Below are 26,702 nucleotides of genomic sequence, written 5' to 3' on the forward strand. Positions count from 1 at the left end.
CCCCATTTGCTATGCATTTTTACAATGCATTATTTTGCTTAACCACATATGATAAAATTATGAAGTATTTTGTGTTTTCTGTATTTTATTTTTTTCAAGTAATCTTTCTGAAGTTAATAAGCACTGTATCTGAAAATATAATTTTTTTTGAATGAAATTAAATGATGTGGGTGACACCGTGGTTCGGCTGGAAAGCGTAGGCTTCACAGTTATGAGTACACGGGTTCAATCCCAGCCCTTCCTGTGTAGAGTTTGCATGTTCTTGCTGTGCCTGCATGGGTTTTCTTCGATCACTCCTGTTTCCAACCACATCCCAAAAACATGCAACATTAATTGGGCACTCTAAATTGCCCCTAGCTGTGATTGGGGCTGTTTGTCTCTGTGTGCCCTGCAATTGGCTGGCAACCCGATCGGGGTGTACCCTGCCTCCTGCCCGTTGACAGCTGGGATAGGCTTGAGCACTCCTGCGACCCTTGTGAGGATAAGCGGCGAAGAAAATGGATGGATGGATGGATGGAAATCATGCCATCATGGCCGACACGTCAATGCGCGGCCTGTAAATATTACCACATTAAAACTGTCTGACAAATGGCAATACATAGCCTGTGATAGAATGTCGCCACATTTAACATAACCACCAAGCCTGTTGGTTGAATCTAGTCATATTATAAAGTAAGCGGCAACTCAAAACTATTTTTGGACACGTACTGTCCAGACGGTCTGTTACGTCTGATATCCGTTAAATCAGGGTCCAGTAAATTCAGGTTTCACGGTACAAACAAAACACTGCTAACAGGTAAGAAGCAAAACAGGTAGTCAGCAACAACATTACTCAGACAGAACATGACCATAGGCAAATAGGATCACTTTTAGGGGAGTGTTAATTATTTGTAGAAATTTGCTATGTGCAGTCAGTTTGAGTCCCTCTCCCCCGCAAATGATGGTGCTCATAGTACTGTAATGTTGATTATGGAAAGTGGGCCATTTTTCCTCTGCCCATCTGGATCTTTGTCACCTATAACAAACGTCTCTACTTTCTGTCTAGTTCACCAACAAGCCACTACTCCATGATGATGCTCCCCTCGGGCCAGGCAGTGCCTGTCCTTCCAGGGCCTGTTCAGATGCAATCTGTCATAAACGTAAGGCCTGCAAGAATAACTTTTTTGGATAAATATTTTCAGTTACTTCAGCATGTGCTGTATTGTACTTTGTCTCAAGCTTGCCCGACCCATGTGTATGGTACCAAACATTCCCGGGATTCCTGGTCCTCCTCTGGGAAGCAACAGCAGCGGTTCAAACTCCCCTTCTGGCTACAGTATCCACTGTGACGCCAAGATGGTAAGTACTTGATTCGCTTTCTATTTTTAACCTTTTATCGATTCCCCATTTGTCTCTCCCTTCTTCACCCTGCAGCCATGCGCTGCCTTCCTTTGGCTGAGTTTTTTTGTCATATGACTTTTTATGGTTACACTTAACCCTTGTGAACTAAGTTTACTATAAGGAAAACAGAGTGCCCGGACAAATCCCAAACAGGCACGGGGAGAACATCCAAGCTCCACACAGACGTGATGCCAACACGCTACAGCTGCGCCACCGTGCCGCCATGATAGCTCACATGTGTTGTAAAAAAAACGTGATAGCGTGCATGCTAACAACATAAACCAGTGTGCTTTTGACAAGTCACACCACAACATTGACAGATGTTGGAACTCAGAGTGCACATAAAGTTCACCTTCTATTTAGGAGAACATTTAAGATCGCTATGTGCACCTTATGGATAGTAAAATATGGTACATTATGAAAAAAAAAAGCAAAATCTGCAAATATGTGGGGGTGCGAACAGTGAACCGCAAAAGGGCAAGGGCAGACTGCATATCCTGTCAGTGCAACATTTATTTAAAAATATACAAAACAATGAATGTTTTTGTGTTTCATTTTTCTTTTTTCAATTACCTTAAACTCAGGAAAATATGCCGAAAAAACATTCAGTTGAAGCCAGAGGTTTACATACACTGTGCAAAAACACGTTTTTTTTTGTCTTACTGAAATCAAATCAGACGAAACCTCTTTTTCAGGTAAGTGACTTTTTTTCCTTTCGGCTTGTCCCATGAGGGGTCGCCACAGCGTGTCATTTTTTTTTCTCCTGCTTCTTCCTCTCTCGCACCAACTACCCTTATGTCTTCCCTTACAAAACCCTTCTCTTTGGTCTTCCTCTTGCTCTTTTGCCTAGCAGCTCCATCCTCAGCACCATTCTACCACTGTACGCACTCTCTCCCCTCTGGACATGTCCAAACCATCGAAGTCTGCTCTCTCGCACCATGTCCATGCCAAAACATCCAACTTTGGCTGTCCCTCTTGTGAACTCATTTCTTATCCTATTCAACCTGCTCATTCCTGGCGAGAACCTCAAACTCTTCATTTCTACCACGTCCAGCTCTGCTTTCAGTTGTCTCTTCAGTGCCACTGTCTCTAATCTATACATCGAGGCTGGCCTCATCACTGTTTTATAAACTTAGCCCTTTATCCTAGCAGAGACTCTTCTGTCACATAACACACCAGACACGTTCCGCCAGCTGTTCCAACCTGCTTGGACCTGTTCTTCAATTCCTTAACACTCACCATTGCTCTGGAATGTTAATTGACCCCTCCGTGGATATTGCGCAATCCGCGTCACTGACCAATCAGAGGCCAGAGATCTGCATAGACCAAAGCCCGTTTTTGCTCTCGCCATTTTCTCTGACAACATTGAATAGTCCAGTATAGGTTTAGTTAGCGTTTTATCGCATATTTGGGTTATTTAACAAAAAATATGGTTAAGAGGTGTAGTCACTGACTTTGTAATAGTGACGACAGGTATCCTGAAAGGCTAGTTGGTGGAGTTCGATTCGTACCCTTTCCAAAACCGAAGACCCAGTACGAAAAATGCCTTCGATGGGTCAAACTTTGTGGAAGACCGCATCATCAACTAAATCCATCTAATATCAACCGGAACACATGTTTGCACGAAGGTATGCCCTATATTTGTTTTTCAATACATGTCTCGTATAAATGAATTCGAAGTTCTTCGCTAGCATAACACTGCTGTGTGTGAACGATTGACACACTTATTCTTTGTTGAGCGATATTTAGCGGTGATCGGACTGCACAAACGTATCGATTTCTTGCTGGCTCGCGGCCGAAAGTTAACCAGACTGTGTTTGCACGAAGATATGCCCTAAATTTGTTTTTCAATAAATGTCTCGTATAAATGAATTCGAAGTTCTTCGCTAGCATAACACTGCTGTGTGTGAACGATTGACACACTTAATTCTTTGTTGAGCGATATTTAGCGATGATCGGACTGCACAAACGTATCGATTTCTTGCTGGCTCGCGGCCGACAGTTAACCAGACTGTGTTTGCACGAAGATATGCCCTAAATTTGATTTTTAATACACGTCTCGTATAAATGAATGAGACGTTCTCCGCTAGCATAACATTGCTACGTGTGAACGATTGACACACTTATTCTTTGTTGAGCGATATTTAGTGATGATCGGACTGCACAAACGTATTGATTTCTTGCTGGCTCGCGGCCAGAAGCTTAACCAGACTGTGTTTGCACGAAGATGTGCCCTAAATTTGATTTTTAATACACGTCTCGTATAAATGAATGAGACGTTCTCTGCTAGCATAACATTGCTACGTGTGAATGATTGAATGAAATCAGAAGCATGGCGTCTCTCTCAGTTAAGAATGTATTGTATTTAGAATCTATAATATATCGTTGATTTGAATGAAATCAGAAGCATGGAGTCTGTCTCAGTTCAGAATGTATTGTATTGTATTTGATTTTATTGTTTGTCTTACGTCAGCGCACGTGGCGTGACGTCCCTTCAGGAGGCGTGGTTAAGTGCCCTGTACGGAGGGGTCAATTCTAAGTATTTGAAATCGTCAACCATCCCTATCTCTTCTGCTTGGAGCCTAACACTCACCATTGCTCTGGAATGTTAATTCTAAGTATTTCAAGTCATCCACCATCCCTATCTCTTCTCCCTGGAGCCTCACTCCCAACCCCCCAAACCCCATTTCACGTATCCACATATATTCTGTTTTACTTCAGCTAATCTTCATTCCTTTCCTTTCCAGTGCATGTGTCCATCTTTGTAATTGTTCCTCCACTTGCTCCCTGCTTTCACTGCATATCACAATGTCATCTGCAAACATCATGGTCCAAGGGGATTCCAGTCTAACCTCATCTGTCAGCCTATCCATTACCACAGAAAACAGGAAGGGGCTCAGAGCTGATCCCTGATGCAATCTCACGTTCACCTTAAACTCTTTTGTCACACCTACAGCACACCTCACCACTGTTCTGCTGCCCTCATACATCTCCTGTACTATTCTAACATATTTCTCCACTACACCAGACTTGTGCATGCAATACCACAGTTCCTCTCTTGGTACTCTGTCATAGGCTTTCTTTCCACAAAAACACAATGTAGGTCCTTCTGACCTTCTCTGTACTTTTCCACTAGCATCCTCAAAGCAAATAATGCATCTCTGGTACTCTTTCTAGGCATGAAGCCATACTGTTGCTTTCAGATACTTACTTCTGTTCTGAGTCTAGCCTCCACTACTCTGTCCCATAACTTCCATTGTGTGGCCCATCATCTTTATTCCTCTATAGTTTCCACAGTTCAGAATATCACCTTTGTTCTTAAAAATGGGAACTAGCACACTTTTCCTCCATTCTTCAGGCATCTTCTTGCCCACTAGTATTCTGTTGAATAAGTTGGTCAAGAACTCCACAGCCATCTCTCCAAATTGCTTCCATACCTCCACAGGTATGTCATCAGGACCAACTGCTCTTAAGTGCCTTTCTAACTTCCCTCTTATTAATTATTGCCACTTCTGGTCCTTCACACTTGCCTCTTCTACTTTTCCTTCTCTCTCATTTTCTTCATTCATCAACTTTTCAAAGTATTCTTTCCATCTATTTCCATCTATTTAGCACACTACTGGCACCAGTCAACATATTTCCATCTCTATCCTTAGTCACCCTAACCTGCTACACATCGTTCCTATCTCTAGCTCTCTGTCTGGCCAACCAGTAAAGATCCTTTTCTCCTCTTTTGTGTCCAACCTGGTGTACATGTTGTCATATGCCTAAAATTATTTCATTTTGTTAAATGCCACAATAATGAGAGAGAATTTCTGAGAGCATTTCACAATATTTTCTGACCCAAATATTAATTTTTACAAAATCTACTGCCTCATTTTTTTTATTGAATTTGAATGTACTCCAGAATGTTATGAAAAGTGATTAGATAAACCGAAATTAATATCAAAGTACCTATTTGCCATGAGAATGAATTGCCCTTAGGTATGATTGTGAGCGTGACTTTTCCCCTATGTGCCCTGCGATTGTCTGGCAACCAGTTCAGGGTGTACCCTGCCTCCTGCCGGATCAGTGACAACTGGGATAGGCTCAAGCACTCCGCGAACATTGTGAGGATAAGCGGTTAAGAAAATGGATAGATGAACTTCACCCCCCCCACACACACACGTACATACACATTTCCACTGACACAGAAGAACAAACTGATCATGTCAGTGATTCTCTCGTTAACACAGGTTAGAGTATAGACGAGGACAAGGCTTGAGATCACTCTGTCATGATAATTGAGTTAGAATAACCGCTTTAAATGGAAGGTGGTGCTTGAAATCATTGTTCTTCATCTGTTAACTATGGTTACTGGCATGGAAACGTGCAATCATCATTTTGATCTACAAAAAGGGCTTTTACAGGCAAAGATATTGCTGCTACTATGATTATACTGAAATCAACCATTTATTGGATCATCAAGAACTAAAAGGAGTGATGTTCAATTGTTCTGAAGGACTCACTGAACCCAAGAAATTCCAGAAAACACTAGAACTTGGTCTGAAATTTCATTCAGTTGTGGGATCAGTTCACCACCATTGTAGAGCTTGCTCAGGAATGGCTGCAAGCGGGTGTGAGTGCATCTGCATGCACAGTGAGGTGAAGACTTTTGAAGGATGCCCTCGTGTCAAAGAGGGCATGAAAGAACCCACTCCTCTCCAAGAAGATCATCAAGGACAGACTGATATTCTGTAACAGATGCAGAATTGGACTGCTGAGTACTAGGGTAAAGTCATTTTTCTGATTGTTTGGGCATCTGGAAAAAAGCTTTCCAGGGGGAAAAGGTGAGAGCTTCCATCTGTCCAGTGCCATGCCAGCAGTAAAGCATCCCGAGATCATTCATGTGTGGGGTTGCTTCTCAGCCAAGGGACTGGGCTCACTCACAATTTTGCCTAAAAACACAGCCATAAATAATGAATGGTACCAAAGCATCCTCCGAGAGCAACTTCTCCCACCAGGCACCTCCCACTCGAATGAGACCCTAGAAACAACACTTAACACATTTGAAAGACCTATGCTGTTTGTGATAAAAGTTTCCCTCTTGATTGATGCATTTTCATGTAGCGTCTGAAGGCAGCGTTGTCCCAGCAGAGCCCATCTGGACACAGCGTAGCCATGATGGCCATGGGCAACAGTCCCATGGTGCCTCAGAGAGCGGAACAGAGCCAGCTGCTTGTCCAGCATCCAGACGCTCCATCACCAGCACAGCCTCAGGTACACAGTGTTCAACTGTTAGTCACTCTTCATGTGGTTATTGTAAGATTAGAAAAATAAATTTCACACACAAACATATATGTTAGTGCATTTATTTATGTATGGAATGTGTGTGTGTGAATATCTATACAGCGACTGAAATAAATATTGAACACCACTATTTTTCTCATTAAATGTATTTCTAAGGATGGTATTTACATGAAAATTTCACCTGATTTTTGAACAACCCAAGTAATGGATATGAAACAACCCAAGAATACATACAAAGCAAGTAGAATAATCTAATGATGTGACAGGGGAAAAGTATGCAAGACACCAGCTGCTATTTAATACTGCAATTTATCGTGTATAGTGCATAATTCCTCCCCCCAAAATTGTCAAGTCAGTGGTGTGTAATGTACATTGGTATAAGGGAAAATGGAAAAATATTCGCCTTTGATAAATGTATGCTGCCATCTAAAGGTTATGAACTAGCTGTACACTTTTATTCCAAAAAGGTTATGAAAAAGGTGTCTCCTACACATTCATTCCAGTGTGACTGGGGTATGCATGACTGCATATACTATTGACCCCTCCATGAGCCATCTTATTGTAGTGGAGGAGTTTCTGAGTCCTAATGATCCTAGGAGCTATGTTGCCTGGGGCCTCATGCCCCTGATCGGGCCACGCACAACAAAAAGGTCCAAGGTGAAGGACCAAAGTATGACTCCATAAAACCCTATAACCAATACAAATTTTGAATCTTGGTTTCCCTTGCCCAGACGCTGGTCACTGGGGGGCCCCTCCTGGAGGTAGAGTCCTGGAGGTGGGACTCAAAGGCGAGCCCCTGGTGGTCTGGGCCTGCACCCATGAGGCTTGGCTGGGCACAGCCTGAAAGGGTCACGTGGGGCCCCTTTCCCATGGGCTCACCACCTGTGGGAGCTGCCATAGGAGTCAGGTGCAGTGTGAACTGTCGGTGGCCGAATTCATGGACCTTGGCGATCTGATCCCTGGCTACAGAAGATTACTCTAAGGACATGCAATGTCACCTCTCTGGCAGGGAAGGAGCCCGAGCTGGTGTGTGAAGTTGAGAAGTTCTGACTAACTATAGTTGGGCTCGCCTCCACACATGATTTGGTCTCTGATAGCAGTCATCTTAGGTGGGGTTTGACTCTCTTCCACTCTAATGTTGCACATGAAAATAAGAGCTGAGCAGGTGCAGGTCAACGTATTGCCCCCCGGCATGGGGCCTGTATTTTGAGGTTCACCCCGGTGGACGAGATGGTACCCTCCCTTCGTTTGGGTAGGGGGACGTGTTGTAACTGTTGTTCGTGCCTATGTACTAAACAACAGCTCAAGAGTACCCACCCTTTTAGGAGTCCTTAGAGGGAGTGCTGGAGAGCGATTCTGCAGGGGACTCTAACATCCTGCTGCTCACGTGGGCAATGACAGTGAGACCTGGAAAGGCATGATTGGGAAGAACAACCCCCCTGACTGGAACCCGAGCGGTGTTCTGTGACTGGACTTCTGTGCTCAACACGGGTTGTTCATAACAAACACCATTTTCAAGCATAAGAGTGCCCACATATGTACTTGTTACCAAGACAACCAACCATCAGACTTGGGTAACTTGAAGAGAGGGCAGAGCTGTAAACTGATTACTACATGGTGATGAGTTGGCTCTCCTATCTCTGGGGTTGAGGTCACCCGGTTGGTTAAAAAGTTTCTCGGTTCGGATGGCTGTGGATGTTGTGCGGTTGTCCTGGTTGACATGCCTCTTTATTGGCAGACTGTGGTGGTGTTCTCCCTTTTTAAGGCAAGGGTGTTCCAACTACTGGGGGAGAGGAGAGTCCATTGTGAAATGGAAACTCACACCACCTGAGCCTTGGGACACCCTGGGAGGGCTGGATGCAGTGGCTGTGGAAAGGGACGTCAGGGCATTCCCTGCAAAGCTACTGCCCCTGCGAACTGGTCCGGATAAGTGGATTGGTGAATGGCTGGATATAGGGTTGAAGCTAGACGTTTACATACACTGTACAAAAACACACCTTTCATTTTTCATCTCACTGTCTGACGTCTAATCACACTATGCCTCTCTTGTTTCAGGTCAGTCAGGATGACCAAAATTATTTAATTTTGTTAAATGTCACAATAATACAAATAATTTCTTACAGAATTTTATATGACTTTCTTCGAGGTCTCAACTTTCACACACAAAAGGTACTGTGTCTTTAAAGAACATGGGGAATCACAGATGATGTAATGGCTTTTAAAGTTCCTGATAGGTTAACTGACATGTGCGTTCATTGACGGCACAGCTGGAGATTTTTTAAAGACCACACCTCAAACACTACTTCCTTGTTTGAAATCACGGGACAAACAAAGAAATTTGCCCGGAAATCAGAGAATTGTGGCGGTCCACAAGTCTGGCTCATCCTTGAGTGTAATTTCCAGATGCTTGAAGGTGCCACAATACGAAGCAATTCAAAGAACACACAAGTATAAACATCATGGGAATGTGCAGCCATCACACCACTCAAGAAGGAGATGGGCTCTGTGTCCCAGAAAGGAACATGTTTTGGTCCAAAATGTGGGAATCAATTCCAGAACAAAAGCTATAGCTCTTGTGAAGATGCTGGATGGAGCTGGTTAGTGTCATTATCCACAGAGAAATGAGTCCTGCACCAAAATGGGCTGAAAGGCCACTCACTGATAATGAAGCCATTACTCCTAAAGAAACTTAAAAAGACCAGATTGCAGTTTGCAAAAAGACACTAAGACAAAGATCCTAAATTTTGGAGACATGTTCTGTGGTCTGATGAAACAAAAGCGGAGCTGTTTGGCCATATAGACCAACATTACGTATGGAGGAAAAACAGAGAAGATATAGATTGCCATAATGGAGCGCCACAAAAACGTAACTTCTTCCGTCTTTGATCATAACCAAAAGTTTTACATTTTCACTGAGCGTTATATTCCTCTAGGGAGTTTCAGAGGAAGCATTGTGAATCACGCCATAATGGCGCGCCACAAAAGTGCAACTTCTGCTGTTTGCTCATATCCAAAAGTTTTACTTTTTCACTGATTGTCATCATCTTCCTCTTGGGAACTTCAGAGGAAGCTTTCCCATCAGCACAGCGCAGCATAGAAAACGGCGGAAAGGAAGTACAAGGGAAAGGGTTGAACGGATGTTGCTGGGAGAGGCTTCGATGATGCACAGCCTATCAGCTCATGATATACAGCCACACAATGCACTCATTGGTCAATGTCGTGTCAGGGACCTTGCATCAATGCATCTTCCTGCAATATGCAAATATGCCTGTATTTTTCCAAGGTTTTTTTTTTTCATTTTTGGGGGGATGAATAAACAACACAAAGAACTGAAGTTGCAAAAAGAGTAAGTAGCGAGGCAACCCTGTAATTCTTTAGAAAAAAAATACAGATAATACTTGATTTTGATGATATGGGTAGAAGCAAGGTCATGCATTGTAAAAATGCATTACACATTGGTCGAAGGGGTTTTCCAGAATTTTGAGCTCAACTCTGGGGGTACATATTATACATGGTTGTGGGTGAGAAATTACGGTACTTTGTACAAAAGCCCTTGTTAATGACAGCTTCAAGACGCCTCCTTTATGTAGAAACTAGTCGCATGCTTTGCTCTGGTGTGATATTGTCTTTTTCTTCACACAAGGAGGCTTCAAATCTTCTTCTATGGACCTTGAGTTTCAGTTTTTGCTGTAGAATTTCAATTAGATTCACGTCAGGGGGACGATTTTATTAGCTTTATATTTGTTCTTTGAAACCAATTGAGTTTCGTTGGCTGTATGTTTTGGATCATTCTCTTGATTATCTTGTCATCAAAATCAACTTTATTGGCCCAGAATCAGCTTTATTGGCCAAGTGTGTCAACACACACAAGGAATTTTTCCCCAGCAGTCGGTGCTGCTCTGGTACGACATACAGAACAAGAACAACAAAGCAACAACAATAAAGAACGAGAGAAATTTCTATAGTAACTAACTACTCTTGAGTAACTCTTGAGAGAGCTCTTTGCGCTTACCCATCATGAGATGTATCTTGACTCACACCTTGGCTATGAAACCTTTTTGTAGGCCATCAATTAGGACTGAACTTGTTGATATTTATTATCTAATTTCGTTGGAAGTCGGATTTCACCATCAAAGTCAGAAATCATATCAAAATACTTTGTATGAAAGACAGATAAATTGGAATAAAAAAATAAAATGCTCTACATTACTGCTGAGAGGTGGATGGAGAAGAAGAAGGGGAGGCTGTGAGAGATGTTGCTGAGGAAGCATGTGCAAGTTGTACTGTCCTCTCCACCTTGGTGAAGTGCTTGTTGATGTCTGTCAGGTTGGAAAGATTCCTCTTTTCCTCCCAGATCTCACGGGATTACTGTACACTGTCCATCACTCCTCTTGAAACTTTTGAAAATCGTTCCATATTGGGATCATCTGCCTAGAATCGTGCGATGGCTTGTTCCGGGAGTGCAAAAGCCTCAGCTCAGCCTTTGGGTGTGTATTTCCTTACTTCTGGAGAGTCGTCTTCTTGCATCATCTGCTTATCCAATTCTATCAGTTTCTCTGCTGATAACTTTTCTCCTTGGAAATCCATAATTTACGTGATGTCGTCCTTGTCCAACTCCAGATCCAACCGTTAACTGACTTCGACAACTATGTATCACTAACTCAGGAGTCTCCTCAAAGCCAGGGAAGTTGCTCAAAAATTGGGGACACACGTTCTTCCACACACCATTTATTTTGTCTGCTTCACCTCATTCCATGCATCAGCAATGTTCATAATGGTCACACGTATGTTATAGCCCCTCCAGAAGTCCTTGAGGTTTAAGCCCTCTTGATTTTCCACCCTCTCCCAACGCCAGAGGCATAGTCCATCTAAGGTTGTATGCCTTGAAGGACAAGATGACTTCTTGATCCATGGGCTACAGTGGGGATGTCGTCTTGGGTGGGAGGTAAACCACCTTAATATTGGAGTGGAAATCACCCAAAGTAGGAGGATGGCCAGGAGCATTATCGAGCAAAAGTAAGCCCATTAAGTGGATGGACACTGTGCCACTGGACCAAGCGTCACCCATGTCTTCCTATTTGACTTCCAGATGACTAGTAGGATTCTCTTCCATATCCCTTTGAGTGCCCTGGGGTTTTCAGAAGGATAGACAAGCAATGGTTTCAGCTTGAAGTCTCCAACAGCATGACCCCCAACCACCAAAGTAAGCCTCTCCTTCCCAACTTTATGGCCCGGCAATCTTCCCTCTAAGATGTGCACCTGTGCAATTGCGCACTTTTATCACACACTCAGTGCACATGAAAACCGATCCAGCACAGTGAACCACAGCCTGACTTTTTTTTTTTTTTTTAAATACGACCACACACGGTCTCTAATAAGTTGCTGCTCGGCTACACCATCCCACACACTCTACTTCCTTGTTTACCTGACACCAGCCACCTCCCGCTCTTAAAGGGGTACACTCATAATTACAAACACTGCCCACCACTGGTGCTTTAGTTTGAAACACAGCCTGGGCAACGTACAGCAAAGAGAGTTAGACGTGCTGCTTGTGTTTACTGTCGATAATAATGGTAAAAGTAAAAAAAAAAAGAGAAGTGCTGTTGCTTTAATGAATGTCGGGGTATGTGAATAATAGAAGAAAAAATGGTGAAAGTGGATGAGATTTTCTCTTTTTTGAGGAAAACAGGTCTGGTCTGAAGCCAAAGTAGAAATTGCAGGATGCAATGGTGCATAATGTTAAAATTCCACCTTGGCGCAGCCTGATAGAGGATCAAAGCACCGATAATACAGTGCTCAAAAATCTAATTCTGTATTTTAAAAATAGGAGACCTCATAACATTAACCTTAAAACTGTTTGGTGGTATCATTCAGCTTTCAACATGCATTGCTAAAGATATTCTGCAAGTAATAATTCAGTTTTACACCAAGAAAAACAGACAGGGATATCATTATGGGTTAAAAATAAATGAATGAAACAAAGTTGTATGCGACATTTCAAATATATAGTCATAGTTGGCTTGGTTTGGTTAGCAATGTATTTTTTGTTTGTTTTTTCATTGCAAGTTTGCAAAAACAAAATTGTTCTAAAAATTTTCTGATGGTAATGGAAATGCTGTAATCTGAATCTTTTAATGAGGCATGTAACTTCAATGGATAACACTGATCTGATCACAGTGCATACACTTAATGTTACTCACAGTGGTCAAAGGGGGCGCTCATGGGCTAAGTGTGTTTCCTCAGACATGTCAAAAATTAGAGGAAACGTTGCGGCCCAGGGGCCACCTTCTCCTTTGAGCTGTAGGTCTGATTAGGCAGCAGCTTCCAGAACAATCTGGTTTCATCCACATTGAAAACTTGCTCCACAAGATACCCACCCTCCTGGAATATCTTGGCTAGGTGACCCAGAAAAACATTCGCAGCCCCTTCATCTGCAAATGCAGTTTCCGCCTGAACCTGTAGATTATGAAGATTAGCATGGGATTTGAATCTCATAAACCAGCCTTTACTTGTAGTAAATGGCTCGCTCTCTGTGTCCTTGCATTTCTGCTCTTTCATCGTTTGGAAAATATATTGTGCCTTTTTTTGAATTAGCATTAGGCTGATATTAACCCGACCTCGATTCTGCTCCTCAATCCATAATGGAAGTAGCCTCTCCCATCTCGACAATATCAAAGAACATTGTTTTGTGATCACTGTATGTAACATAGGAATGAAACCCTTCACGTGCACTAAAATACGGGTTTGTCTTTAATAATTGTCAGCACGGTCGACAAACTGAAGCCCAAGTCTTTACCAATGTTTGTTGGTGTCTCTCATTTCGCAATTTTTTTTATGGTAATGGATTTTCTTTTGGCTGCAGAAGTACTCTAAAAGACACAGCTTTCTCCTTTGGGGCCATAATGTCTAAAAAGGAGGGTGAAAAATGTGAAGATAATCACGACGCACAAACACAGATGAGCACTGTGCACATTGGCTAGATAAAATAACCAACGGGCATCATAAAGTCGAAACATTTTGAGTCGAGATCGTTTCAACCTGAGAAGTCCCTGTATATGTGCCTGTGTATGTGTGCGTGTGTGTCCCCATCCATCCATTTTCCTAGCCGCTTATTCTCACGAGAGTGCTGGAGCCTTTCCCGGCTGTCAACAGGCAGGAGGTGGGGTAAACCTTGAACTGGTTGCCAGCCAATTGCAGGGCACATAGAGACAAACAGCCGCACTCACAACACACCTAGGGGCAATTTAGAGTGTCCAATTAATGTTGCATGTTTGTGGGATGTTGGAGGAGACCGTAGTGCGCGGAGAAAACCCACGCAGGCACGGGGAGAATATGCAAACTCCACACAGGGGGAGGTGGCGATTTGAACCCCAGTCTTCAGAACTTTGAGGCCAATGTTCTACGGCTGCTCCACCATGCCTGCCAGTATTTATTTATGATTTTTTTTGTCAAGTGATTGTCCTCTGGCAATAGATTTGGAAGTAGGATGCACGCTAATTTCGCGCAGCTAATAAAAGTGACTTTCAGTTTACGATACAGCAACAGTGTCACCATGTACCAACCACACTGGTGTGGTAAGTTCAGATAATGTGTGAAACTTTAAAACATATTCAAACTTTATTGTATTTATTTACATTGACTTGGTTTTAGACTTTTTATGTACAGTAATATAGCTGCATATTACCGGGAAAAAAAGTGCTTCAATCTAATGGACAATTGGCTATATCGGACAACCCTCCCCCAGTCTGTTCTATAGCAAGGTTCAACACTTTTTTTACAGTGAGAAAATATTGGCCCCCTTCATAAATTCTTAGTTTTGCATAGTTTCCCCACTTTAAGATCATCAAATAAATGGAATATCAGACAAATACTGAATGACCCAAGTGAACTTTATTACATGGCGATTTCATTTATTCAGGAAAAAAGAAATTACAGTTAAAAGGCTCTACCTGAGAGAGTGCACTCTATTAAGGAGAGGATGACCGTGGCCATAGATTGTGAGATTTTGGGGAACAACCTCTTTCCCTCAGTCAGAGCATTAAAGATGGGTCGTGGCTGGGTCTTTTAACATGACAATGACCCGAAGCACATAGCCAGGAAAACCAAGGAGTGGCTCCATAAGAAGCATATCAAGCAAGTTTCTGGCGTGGCCTAGCCAGTGTCCAAGCGTAAACCAAATAGAAAATCTTTGGAGGGAGCTGAAACTCTGTTTCTCAGCGACAGCCCAGAAACCTGTCTGATCTAGGGAAGATCTGTGTGGAGGAGTGGGCCAAAATCCCTTCTGCAGTGTGTGCAAGCAAGCTGGTGAACAACTACAGGAAATGTTTGACCTCTGTAATTACAAACAAAGGCTACTGTACCAAATATTAACATTGGTTTTCTCAGGTGTTCAAATACTTATTTGCAGCTGTATCACACAAATAAATCGTTAAAAATCATACATTGTGATTTCTGGATTTTTCTTTTTAGATTACATTTCTCACAGTGTACATACACCTAGTATGAAAATTTCAGACTCCTCCATGATTTCTAAGTGGCAGAACTTGCAATATCGGAGGGTGTTTAATACTTATTTTTTTCACTAACTACTGCATTGACAGTATTTTCTGCTTAGAATGTCAGTGTGTGCTGATTAACTTAATGCTAACCTTTGCTGCCTTGTCATCTTTTCAGAAAAAGTGTTTGAGGCTCGAGAATGTAGTTTTTTTCAAATAACTGATGTACTGAAATAACCAAGCAGTATCTCATACTTCCCTTTTCTATCACCTCCTCACTAAATCCCGTGTCTGCCTACCCCACCTACCTGCCTGTTCACAGGTATCACCAGCTCAGCCCACAGGTGGGCGTCGGCGACGGACAGCAGACGATGACCCAGACGAGCGAAGGCAGCGCTTTCTTGAGAGGAATCGAGCAGCGGCATCACGATGCAGGCAGAAACGCAAACTGTGGGTCAACTCTTTGGAGAAAAAGGCAGAGGAGCTCAGCACCTTGAACGTCTCACTGTCGGTATGTCAGTGGGTTCAGTGGTGGGTAGACACTGTTGGCAAACATTCTGACGGTTGTCATGTTGAGACATCTCATCGGCAGACCCATAAGCTAGCTTGACGTTTGAAATTTATCCATTTATCCATTATCAGTATAGTATAAGGTAAATCACAATCCAAAGTCACAGTTATTCTATCGCAGTGTCTCAGTTGGCATGTGGTACACAAATGCTTGGTGTGCGTTGCCAACTGTTCTTTTTTTTTTGTTTTGCGATGGTCCATTTAAGTACTTTTGGCCGTGTTTTTTTTTTACTTTAGATATGCGTTTTTGGAATGTGGGAGTATGCCGGAGTACCCGGAGAAGACCCACGGCACGGATAGAACATGCAAATTCCACATTGCCTGAACCCAGATTCGAACCGAACCTTGGCTGTTTGAGACAGTCATGCAAACTACAAAACTGACATCGTGCCCAGGATAAATCATTACAAATATAATTTATGTAAGTCAGTGATATGTCGATATGTGGCCTGCGACTGACTGGCAGCCAGTTCAGAGTGTAGTCTGCCTTTGCTAAAAGTTAGCTGCGTTCGTCTCCAGCACTCCTATGACCCTTGTGAGGATAAGCATTTGGAAAATAGATGGATAATTTTTCAATGGGACTTTTGCTTTGAAAAGCAACAAGCTTGACAGAATGGGTTGTTATCCAACCTGAGGGGGACCACTAAATGCAGGGTAAAATTTGTAGTGGACTGAAGTAATCCACCCATTCTCAAATACTGTTGCGGGGTACACCCTGAACTGGTTGCCAGCCAATCGCAGGGCACAGAGCGACAAACAGCAGCACTCACAATCACACCTAGGGGCAATTTAGTGTCTAAATTAATGCTGCATGTTTTTTGGACGTGGGAGGAAACCAGAGTGCCCGGATAAAACCCACGCAGGCATGAAGAGAACATGCAAACTCCACACAGGCGGGTCCGGGATTGAACCCGGGACCTCAAAACTGTGAGGCCAACGCTTTCTAGCTGCTCCACCATGCCGCACCTTGGTGTCCAGTTATGTTTAAACGTCAAGTGTCAAACCTATAAACATTCTAAAATAGATGTTGTAATGAAAAATACATATAACATTATTCACTTCAATGTCTATACGAAAAGATTAATATGAGCAGAGAGCGGGTCATCCATGCGCAAAGTTGCGGAAGTGTCATTCGACGACATCCAAGTGGTCGCCATATTGGCTGCATCCCTTGTCCGTGACGTCACCCGGACATTCGCCATTGAAAACACACGGTGGACCCTACTATGGGAGACAAACACGCCCCTTCTGACACAGAAGCTTTTTTCGAAGAAGAGAACACAACCGAGTGAAGTTACCGGGGCAATATTACCCTATTGTTTTGAGCCATATTCAGATGATATGCGATCACGGCCAAACCGCCTCCCCTTCCGATCCACTTCCGTGGCGGGGATGATCCATCGCGGCCCAGCGCCGCAACGAGTTCTCTGACCGACAAGGCTTCAGAGCCAGCGCTGTCCTCGAGCCCGACGCACAGCCTTCGCCGAAGCTGTGAATGGTGTACACGGCGCCTCGGCGGTGATGGCTCATTTTCCATCCGCGATGGACAACACTGTCGAGCCGGCGTGCTTTACGGCGTTGTCGTCGCACGCGGCTGAGTGCGGCATTGTCGGCAGCGTTCTTCAGACCCGCCGCGAGCCCGACGCACAGCCTTCGCCGAAGCCGTGAACGGCGTACGCGGTGCCTCGTCGGGGTGGCTCATTTTCGGCGCCGTGATGGCTTATCACGGAGCCGAGGCGGGCTGCTTTACGGCGTTGTTCATAGCCGCTGCCGTCCAGGATGAACAACACTATCGAGCCGGGGAGCTTTACGGCGGCTAAGTGCGGCATTGTCGGCAGGGTTCTTCAGAGCCTCCGACGTCCGCGAGCCTCAAGCCTGGGCGAAGCGAGGCAGGAGCCTTCGCTGGCGAGCCCGACGCCGTCCGACGCGCACATCGACACATTTAGCACGCCTGTCATACGTACGCGGATCTTTTGTTATGAGAGACTGATTACGTGGTCCGCCCCAAACTATAATTTTTTTTTAGTAGCTGTATACACACCTACCTGTCATTTGGAACCCACAAAGCTCTTGTCGTTTGCACCCGTGCAATACATTTTTCACGACGAACCGGGTCTCTTGCAAACTTATGAAGGGTAAATCCATCCTCCCGAGTGTTCAAGCAATGTCCAGCAATGCAACGACCTGGCATTTTGGCCAACACGAAGGAACAACAAGCTACCTTCCCTTAGGTAATACTAATAGAAACAAGTCAATTTTAGGGCGTTCCTGCCATGTACGTCATTTCCTGCTTCTTCTTGAAAACAAATCCCTCGAGAGGATTTTCATGACGGGAGTTACAAAAGGCTCCATACTTCAAAATCAAGTTTTGTGGTGAAAAAAACACATGGGTCCGTGTCGGCTGCCGTTTTTTCATTAATAATATACTAAAAATCATGCATTTCATGACAGTGGCCCTTTAAATATACTGATTGGACTTAATTAAGAAAGCCACACATCTTTCTTCTGTATATTCCACACCAAAAGGCCAACCGGATTATAAAATGCAATCTCAATTACAGGGCCTATTTCTGCATTTAACACATACATAAGGCACTAAAACATGGTCTGCAAAAAAAATAACGGATGCAAAACAATGTAATTGAACATGGTTCTACTATTGAACAATACACTCATTATTTTTTTCATCAATCTTTTCTTGATAATACTCTAGCAGTTGCTGCACCACCGTATTTCTTGCGTGGATGGAGAGATGACGCCTTTCATAAAAATAAAAGACCTAATTGAAAGTGTTCACATGTATTGTGCTATTGTTATTGCTCCCAGTCAAAATGTGACGCTTCTATGTGACGCTTCTCCCGACTGCTCTTTGTTCAATAATCTGTTCAAGTTGGTTTTCTAACAGTGGCCACCTCTCTTTGATCCTACGGAAACTGTTTGTCTTGTTAATTTGATGCAGTTCATTCTCTTGATTCCTTCACTTCTGCACCATGGATGTCATTGATGTTGTATACTTACCAGACGCGTAAGCAGAGGTAAACGTACGTACTGTACATATTATGTCATGTTCTCTGATTGGGTTATCGCTGCCAGCGTAGGCAGTGTACTTATTAATTATATAACGTTGTCTCATAGGTTTATCGTTTCCAGCGTATGAACTGGATGTTCTTATGTCCCTGTTTCAGCAGAAAATGGTCTGACAGACATTTAAGTAGGGCCTAACAAAGTCGCACAACAACATTTCTGGTACACAGCAGAATTCATTGTTCCATCGTTCACAGCAAGTTGTCCTGGTCCTGAGGTAGCAAAGCAGCCCCAGACCCTCACACTGCCACCTCCATGCTTCACTGTTGGCATAATGTTTGTTTTATTAATTGCTGTCTTTAGATGGTGTTCAAGGTTCTTTTGTGACCTCCTGGGTCAGGCGTCGTCGGGCGTAATTTTAGCTGGTTGTCCACTCCTGGGAAGATTTGCTACTGTTCCCAGTTTTCTCCATTTGTGGATATTTGCTCTGAAAGTGGGCGGTACGGTGGCGCAGCTGTAGTGTGTTGGTCTGACAGTTCTTAGGACCAGGGCTATAATCTTGGACCAGCCTGTGTTTAGTTTGCATGTTCTCCTTGTGCCTGCGTAAGGTTTTCTCTGTGCACTCCGGTTCCCGCCCACATCCCCAAAAAAAATGCATGAATTGGAGACTATAAATTGCCTATGTGTGATTGTGAGTGCAACTGTTGTCTGTCTCCATGTGTCCTGCGATTGGCTGGCAACCAGTTTGGGGTGTACCGTGCGTCCTTCCTGATGACAACTGGGATTGGCTCCATCACTCCCACGTCCTTTGTGAGTATAAACGGCTCAAGTAATTGATAGATGGATGGCTCTGAAAGTGGTTCGCTGGAGACCCAAAGCCTTGGAAAATGGCTTTGTAACCTTTCCAGACGGATGGATTGCAAATACTTGTTTTGTCGTTTCTTCTTGAAGTTCTTTGGATGGTGGCATAATGCATTGGTTCTTGAGATCTTGTAGCCAACTTCACGTTCTATGGTATGGTGCTATTCAGGTTTGGGTGCGGGTTGTGACATTGAACTCACCTCAGTCATAGTGACTTTGTGATTTAACAAGGGAGGGCAAATACATTTTCACAGAGGGTAAGAAAAGTTTGGATTTTTTTTGCCTGATCCCCAGCTGCCTCTCGCCCATGCCTGATCCCCAGCTGCCTCTCGGCCATGCCTCGGTGGTGCTCGACCAGCGGCAACCGCCACTCTCGACCCTACCTCAGTGGGGCTCGACAGGACAGCCACCAGACAGACTGGGATGGGATGTTGTGCCCTCCTCAGGGTCCCCTTCTTGCCGCCCCTGGTTGTTTTTTTTATTTTTTCCCGCCCCTGGGGTCCGCACTTTGGGAGGGAAATCTGTCATGAGCTTGGCCAGGCCACTACCCTGTGCGCGGCTACCTCCAGCAGCAGCTCCTCACCTGAGCCTTGTTGTTGCTAATTATGCCATGTAAGCCTTTTGTGTTGTATTTCTCGTTGCCAGTTCGTTGTATGAGACTGCATGAGTCTGCGTGAGTAGACGCGCTTCTTGTAGTCTAGTCGCCTCGTTGCCACGGCCCAGCGTTCCTGTGTCACCATAGCCAAGTATAGTCAAGTCTTTTTTTTTTTTTTTTTCCCGCGTCCGGGCTCCGTGCTTTGGGAGGGGATTCTGTCAGGAACGTGGCCAGGCCACTACCACGGCCTCCAGCAGCACCTCCTCACCTGCGCCTCATTGTTGGTAATTACGCCATATATTTAAGCCTTTTGTATTTCTCGTTGCCAGTTCATTGTATGAGACTGCATGAGTACACACGGTTCTTGTAGTGTATTTGCCTCGTTGCCACGGCTCTACATTCCTGTGCCACCATGGCCAAGTGTAGCCAAATCTCGTTTTTGCCTAGTAGTTATCTAACCTCTTTTTCATGTTTTTGGACCTTGCCTTTTGGGATGCGTTTTTGTGCCTTTTTCCTTTTGTGAACGGTTTACATGTGTATGACCTCTGCCTGAAGTAAAACCACACTTCACATCATCTCACTGCCTCGGAGTCCTGCATTTGGGTCCAACCCATTGTCCCACGTTCATGACAAAATGGCTGCAATATAATAAAAAAGATCAAGTGATTTAAGGGGCTCTCAATACTTTCCATACCCACTGTATATACAACTAACCTGGACCGGACTGTAAACTGAACCTACGGTGCCTGCGTCGATGTCAGGCTAATGTACCACTACACCATCAGTGACAGTAAAATAATCCATTATATACAAAAAAAATAAAATATCTCCAGATTCTTAACCTAATGTTGTTCAAACTCGTGACTTCAATTTCAGTCCAGCAGAGGTGGATATTTCCCAAAATTGCAGCCTCTTCAGATAACTCGAAATTGATATTGTTTATTTCTTTTTCTATGAATGCAACGTTAACCAGAGTAATGTGTTTTGATCATTGGTTTTACATACTTACTGTATTCTTCCCAAAAAAATTGTGGGTTTATGTCCTCCATAGTAGGTTTCCAGTTAGTTTTGCACTTTTTGCCCAAAGTTTGAGTGATTATGAGATGAACCATTATATTCTAAGCCAGTGTAGAAAGTGTTACTCAATGTTATGACCTGTGATGAATGTTAATCAAATTTCTAGGAATTGTGTCTTTTTATTTTTATAATGCCAGACTGAATCTTTGTGCTTGTCCAGAACGAAGTGTCGCTGTTGAGAAACGAGGTAGCTCATTTGAAGCAGCTGCTGCTGGCGCACAAGGACTGTCCTGTCACCACCCTGCAGAAGAAATCCGCCTACCTGGGTGAGCCTAACAAAAAAAAACAACCAACCCATTGCTGTGAGGCTTTGAGATTGGTCGGCCAAAAGCCAAGAGAGAAATAAATTATTATTTTTTTTTACATATATCTGACAAGCAAATCCAGTTTTCAGACTACTATGGCCAACTACAGGAGTACTTTGCTGGGAGCTTTTCATTGAGCAGATATAAGAGAAAAAACACTAGCCCTGTGAAGGGACAAAATACTTTTTCAAAATCAAAGCTGGGATGAGTTGTCAATCGACTTTACGCCGATTTTATTGGCCTGACAACGGTCGCACTCACAAGCCCACCTATGGGCAATTTAGTGTCTCCAATTAAAGCAAGTTTTTGGGATGCGCGAGGAAACCAGGAGGAGAAGGAACCCACATGCAAACTCCACACAAGCAGGTCCGGGATTTGAACCCCAGTCCTCAGAACTGTGAGGCCAATGCTCTAACCAATTGCGACACGACGCTGCCCGACATATACATTACAATTGAAATATCTCATAGCACACCAACAAACAAAAATGCTACAAAAAGTACATAGATTAATTGCTGTATGTAATTACTGCCATCTATTAGAAGACAATTAATTTGTTCTGAATCACTAAGCCTCACTGGCATAAATAGATGAACAAAGGTACATTATTTATTGTAAATATATTTGTGGCGCAATTAAGTACACAAGTATATACAGTAAATGAACATGTCATTAAATGACTCATTGCGCCATCTTGTGATCAGATCAGTGATCGGCTATCGTTTTTTTAAACTCACTAATTGGCTCCAAGAATCTTAATCGTGTAAAGCCTACGACTTATTGGACTTTCTATTGTAATTTTCTGCTAATTTAATTCTACTTTGCATCTGACCTTCACAGTAGCTGTTGACGAGAGCATGAAGGATACCTCAGAGCCTACTGGTTCCCCTGCACCTGTGATCCAACACAGCTCACTGGCGCCTAGCCCTTCGGCTGGCCATAATGGCTTGAGTTCAAGGGCAGCGGCCGAAGCCATGGCGATGTCTGTCCTGGCCGGGTTGGGTCAGCAACAAAATGTTGAGAGTGGAGCGTCTCACATTATTATGGCCACACATTCGCAGTCCTCCGCCAGATGAAAAGCAATTCTGCCACACAGACTACCTTTCATGTTTGTCACTCATGGAAGAAGAGCAGCATCGTCTCAGCCCTTCAAAGCCCCTCTTCTGTCGAGCCATCATGCTGTGGCCTGGAGCTCTGTAGCAGCCTTCTGGAAATGGACTGAAACTTTTGAGAGAGCTTCCTTTTCACTTTGCTGTAGATGACTGGGGCTGGACTCCCCCTTGTGCTCCTTGTTTTGTCATCAAACCAATGGTTGACATGTTCTGCTCACCCATACCAGAGCAGACAACACTCACTGGCTAGATTTATACAGTCCTCTGAATTGCCCAGGAGGCTGCTCCTTTCTGTGGCTAGATTGGACTCTGACTCTGGAAGAACTGGTAATAACCAACTTATTTTTACTTACGATTTGGACCTTCTGTGCCTTGTGTGGTGTATTTGAGTCCATCTGTATTTATGTTTGAAAAGGAGCACAGAGTGAAGATGATTGCTGCATTAGCATCTCAAGATAGCATAGAGCAGATTTTTTTTTTTTAGATGTGTTATTTTCTTAATCCATATCCGATATCACTACGGTTCCAAAACAACCCACATGAACACATCTCAAAATGCACGTGAACAATTACATAAGTGACAAGGAAGTCAACATAAATGCGGAATTTTTAGTTAGCATAGAGGGGCCCTTTCTCCCATCCCACTCCCTCCATCTATTCTTTCATATCAGAATCAGCTCTATCTAAAGTACTACATATTACGGTTTTGTGTGAAATTTCCAATATTCTATTTTTTTCTGTAGTTCCCCCTCTTTTTTTATTGGCAAACAAATGTAAATAGACAAAGATAACCCAGTTAAATATAAAATGCAGTTTTTAATGGCTGATTTTTATTTAGGGAGGAAAATACTATTCAGACATACGTGGCCATGTGTAAAAAAGTAATTTCCACACGTTAAATCATTAATTGTGGCAAATCACTTTTTTTGGGGGGGAAGTTGATTTCAGTTTCACTGACAACACTCAAGCCTGATTAGCTTTAGGCTTGTTCAAACAAGACATCACTTAAATAGAACCTGAAAAAATGAAGTCTGCCAAAAGATCTCAAAAAGCTGTAACAAATTGCCACAATCCAAGGAAATTCAAGAACAGATTAAAAATAAAATAATAGACATTTATCAGTCTGGAAAGGGTTACAAAACTTTAGGACTCCAGAGAATCATAGTAAGAGCCATAATTATACTCACAAGGAGAAAACATGGAACAGTAGTGAACCTTCGCATGACTGGCTCGGACAAAAAAATTACCCCAACAGCACACCAACGACTCATCCAGGACATGATCCAAAGAACCGTAGACCTCTCTTGTCCCAGTAAGATTGGTGTTCATGACTCAAAAATAAGAGAATGTGGAAAAAATGCCACCTCTAGCAGAGTTCCAAGATGAAAACCACTGCTGACCAAAAATAACATGAGGTTCGTCTTACTCTTGTTACAAAAGTATGTATGATTGAATCCTCAGACTTATTGGAAAATATTTTATGTACTGATGCAGGCCTGAACTTGGAAGGTGTGCCTCTTTACATCTGGTGTAAATGAAACATCATTTCAGAAAAAGAACATCATGGCTGCAGTCAAACATGGTGGTGTTGTGATAGTCTAGGGTTACTTTTTTACTGTCTGATCTGAATGACTTGCCGTGATTGATAGAACCATGAAATTTGCTCTTGACAAGAAAATCCTGAAGGGGAATGTCCACCCGTTCGTTTGTGACCGCAAGTTGAAGTGCAACAAGACAATGATCCAAAACACACCAGCAAGTAAACTTCTTAATGGCTTTTAAAAAAGTGTGTGGAGTCAACCCCCCCCCCCCCCCACACACACACACACACACACAAAACAACAAAACAATAATAATAATAATAAAGTTTTTGGGAGTGTCTAGTCAAAGTCTGGACTTTGACTCTAGTTTTGAAAAATCTAAATTCTGCAAGGAAGAATGTGGCAAAATATCTTCAGAGATATGAAAAACTCAATGCCCATTATAGAAACCAATTATCAGGTTTAGGGGGCAATCTTTCACACAGAACTAAGTCACTTTGAATGTTTTTTTCCTTAGTAAATATAACCACTATTTAAAAACTGCATTTCATATTGACTTGGTGAACTTTGTCTGATATTTTGTTTGACGATGCCAAACAAACAGGAGAAATGGCAAATAAATAAGAATCTGCGGAGCGCAAATACCTTTTCAGAGCACTGTATTCTTCCGCTACATTTTGGATCCATGTGTGTGTAACCTTGTGTTTGTGCAGACGCAGTTTGTATGAGAATCAAATTCGATGCTGTTAGACTCGCACTGATGCGATCTGTGCATTTAGGCTCCGGTCACATTAATACATAACAGATAATGAAATTTTTATGCACATCTGCAAAAGCTCAGTTTCTGGCCTGAGGATATCTGATTTTATGCTATTTTTTTTCCATCGCAATTGTCCCAAAAGTCTGAAATGTGACTTGACGCATGGAGTGTAAATGCAGCTTTTTAAACATTTTCACATAGAAAGAGTCCCTCCACTTTTTACCCATGCAAATACATACACTAATTAAAATACTCACACTCTCACACACTGATGTCAACTTGAAAAACTTCATGTTACACCCATTTACAAGGCAATTTATAAACGATCAATAATTCTATGTAAATAACATAGCTCTTTGGTTATGCTTCAACATATGTGATATATTTTCTTCTTTTATATGCAGCTTTATCTACAGTATATTCAAATTTTCTCCTGCAAGATGAGTATAAAGCAGTGCTTAAAATACTAAAATGAGTTGAATCAGCAATGTTTTTCCCTCCTGAAGGGAATTTGTTTCCATCTTAGTAATATTTCAACATGCGAGTTGTGATATAAGTTGCACTGTAACTCAGGATTGCTCATTCTTGCTGCTTGTACAAATGGGATGCTTCCCACGTGCTCCTTACCAAAAAACAACCCCCCAAAGAAAAGGGTCAAAATTGGAATGTTCTTTTCAATGCTGTTGAGACAATATCACTGCTTTAAATTGCACTTCTAGTCTCTGATCAGTTGGCCTTAAAATCATATGTGCCTCGTCATATCCCATTCTAAACATTCATTTTTTTGGTTAAAGTACTAAGGATTCAAAGGTTAAGAATGAATAATGGTCGTTTACACCACCCTCTTTTGTATTATGGAATCAATACTGTCATCTGGCAAAGAAATGGCGTGACAGCATGTACAATGTGCAAAGACTTTTGTTTTTCTTGTCATTTTTATGCTGCATGGTCATAAAGTTGTAAAAAGGAAATGTAAAAAAACATCTGTTTAATGTACGGTGCATGTCCTTTTGCACTAAAACTATTGCAGAAATATGGTTGCTTTGAACAGTATGGCGTTTGTGCTGTTGTTCTTATTCTGACAATCTTTTTTCAAAGATATTTAAAATATCATTTTTTTCCTGTACTGTAAAACATAAATGGGGGGAAAAACCTTTCATGTTTGGCTGCTTTTCAAATTTGTATAAATTCTGTGTTTGTTCACTTGTTCATTTCTGCATTCTCCCCAAAACTGCACAACTTGCTATGTAACATTTTATCATGAATTTGGGCTTTCTCGCGAACTTATGAACAATAATCATGACAGTCGTCAGCATACTAACTTGACCTGTATTTATAGTATCAAAAGCAGCAATTTGTAGACTATCTTTGCAACAATCTTTAGTTGCATTCAGTTTTATTTTTGTAACACTCCCATGGTAGACTGATGATTGGTTAACATCCTTGCACTGTAAATATCTGTATCATACAAATATATTTACTTGTTAATGCATGTCAAAGTGGATTACTACGAACATAGTTTTCACAAGATACGAGGTGTTCTGAGCAGTGAAGCACATTTGTTTCCACATAGCATTGGTTCACAAATCTATACTTTCATATTCACTCTTGATTGTTTACTTGTTCTCAAATTTAGATGCAGATCATATATTGAGAATTTCAACAAAATGAGAAATAAAACACGTTTCATATA

At 42.6% G+C, this 26,702-nt stretch overlaps 1 protein-coding gene across 13 annotated transcripts in view; it reads left to right on the forward strand.

Annotated features, from left to right (window-relative positions):
• The window catches only part of atf7a (activating transcription factor 7a), a 104,847-nt gene extending 78,145 nt beyond the window's left edge, over nt 1-26,702 (forward strand). For 6 of the 13 annotated variants that reach the window (XM_061805595.1, XM_061805586.1, XM_061805600.1 and 3 more), the window contains 6 exons: nt 1,046-1,139; nt 1,219-1,338; nt 6,490-6,639; nt 15,487-15,675; nt 21,452-21,557; nt 22,437-26,702. In XM_061805595.1, coding sequence (XP_061661579.1) covers nt 1,046-1,139; nt 1,219-1,338; nt 6,490-6,639; nt 15,487-15,675; nt 21,452-21,557; nt 22,437-22,672 — 895 coding nt within the window. In that variant the 3' untranslated portion in view covers nt 22,673-26,702. Of the gene's footprint in view, nt 1-1,045; nt 1,140-1,218; nt 1,339-6,489; nt 6,640-15,486; nt 15,676-19,502; nt 19,569-21,451; nt 21,558-22,436 lie in introns of all 13 variants that reach the window. The other 7 variants (XM_061805625.1, XM_061805615.1, XM_061805534.1 and 4 more) reach the window with 4 other exon arrangements.

Source organism: Syngnathoides biaculeatus, chromosome 2 (genome assembly GCF_019802595.1).
Source record: "Syngnathoides biaculeatus isolate LvHL_M chromosome 2, ASM1980259v1, whole genome shotgun sequence".
Lineage (NCBI taxonomy): Eukaryota > Metazoa > Chordata > Actinopteri > Syngnathiformes > Syngnathidae > Syngnathoides > Syngnathoides biaculeatus.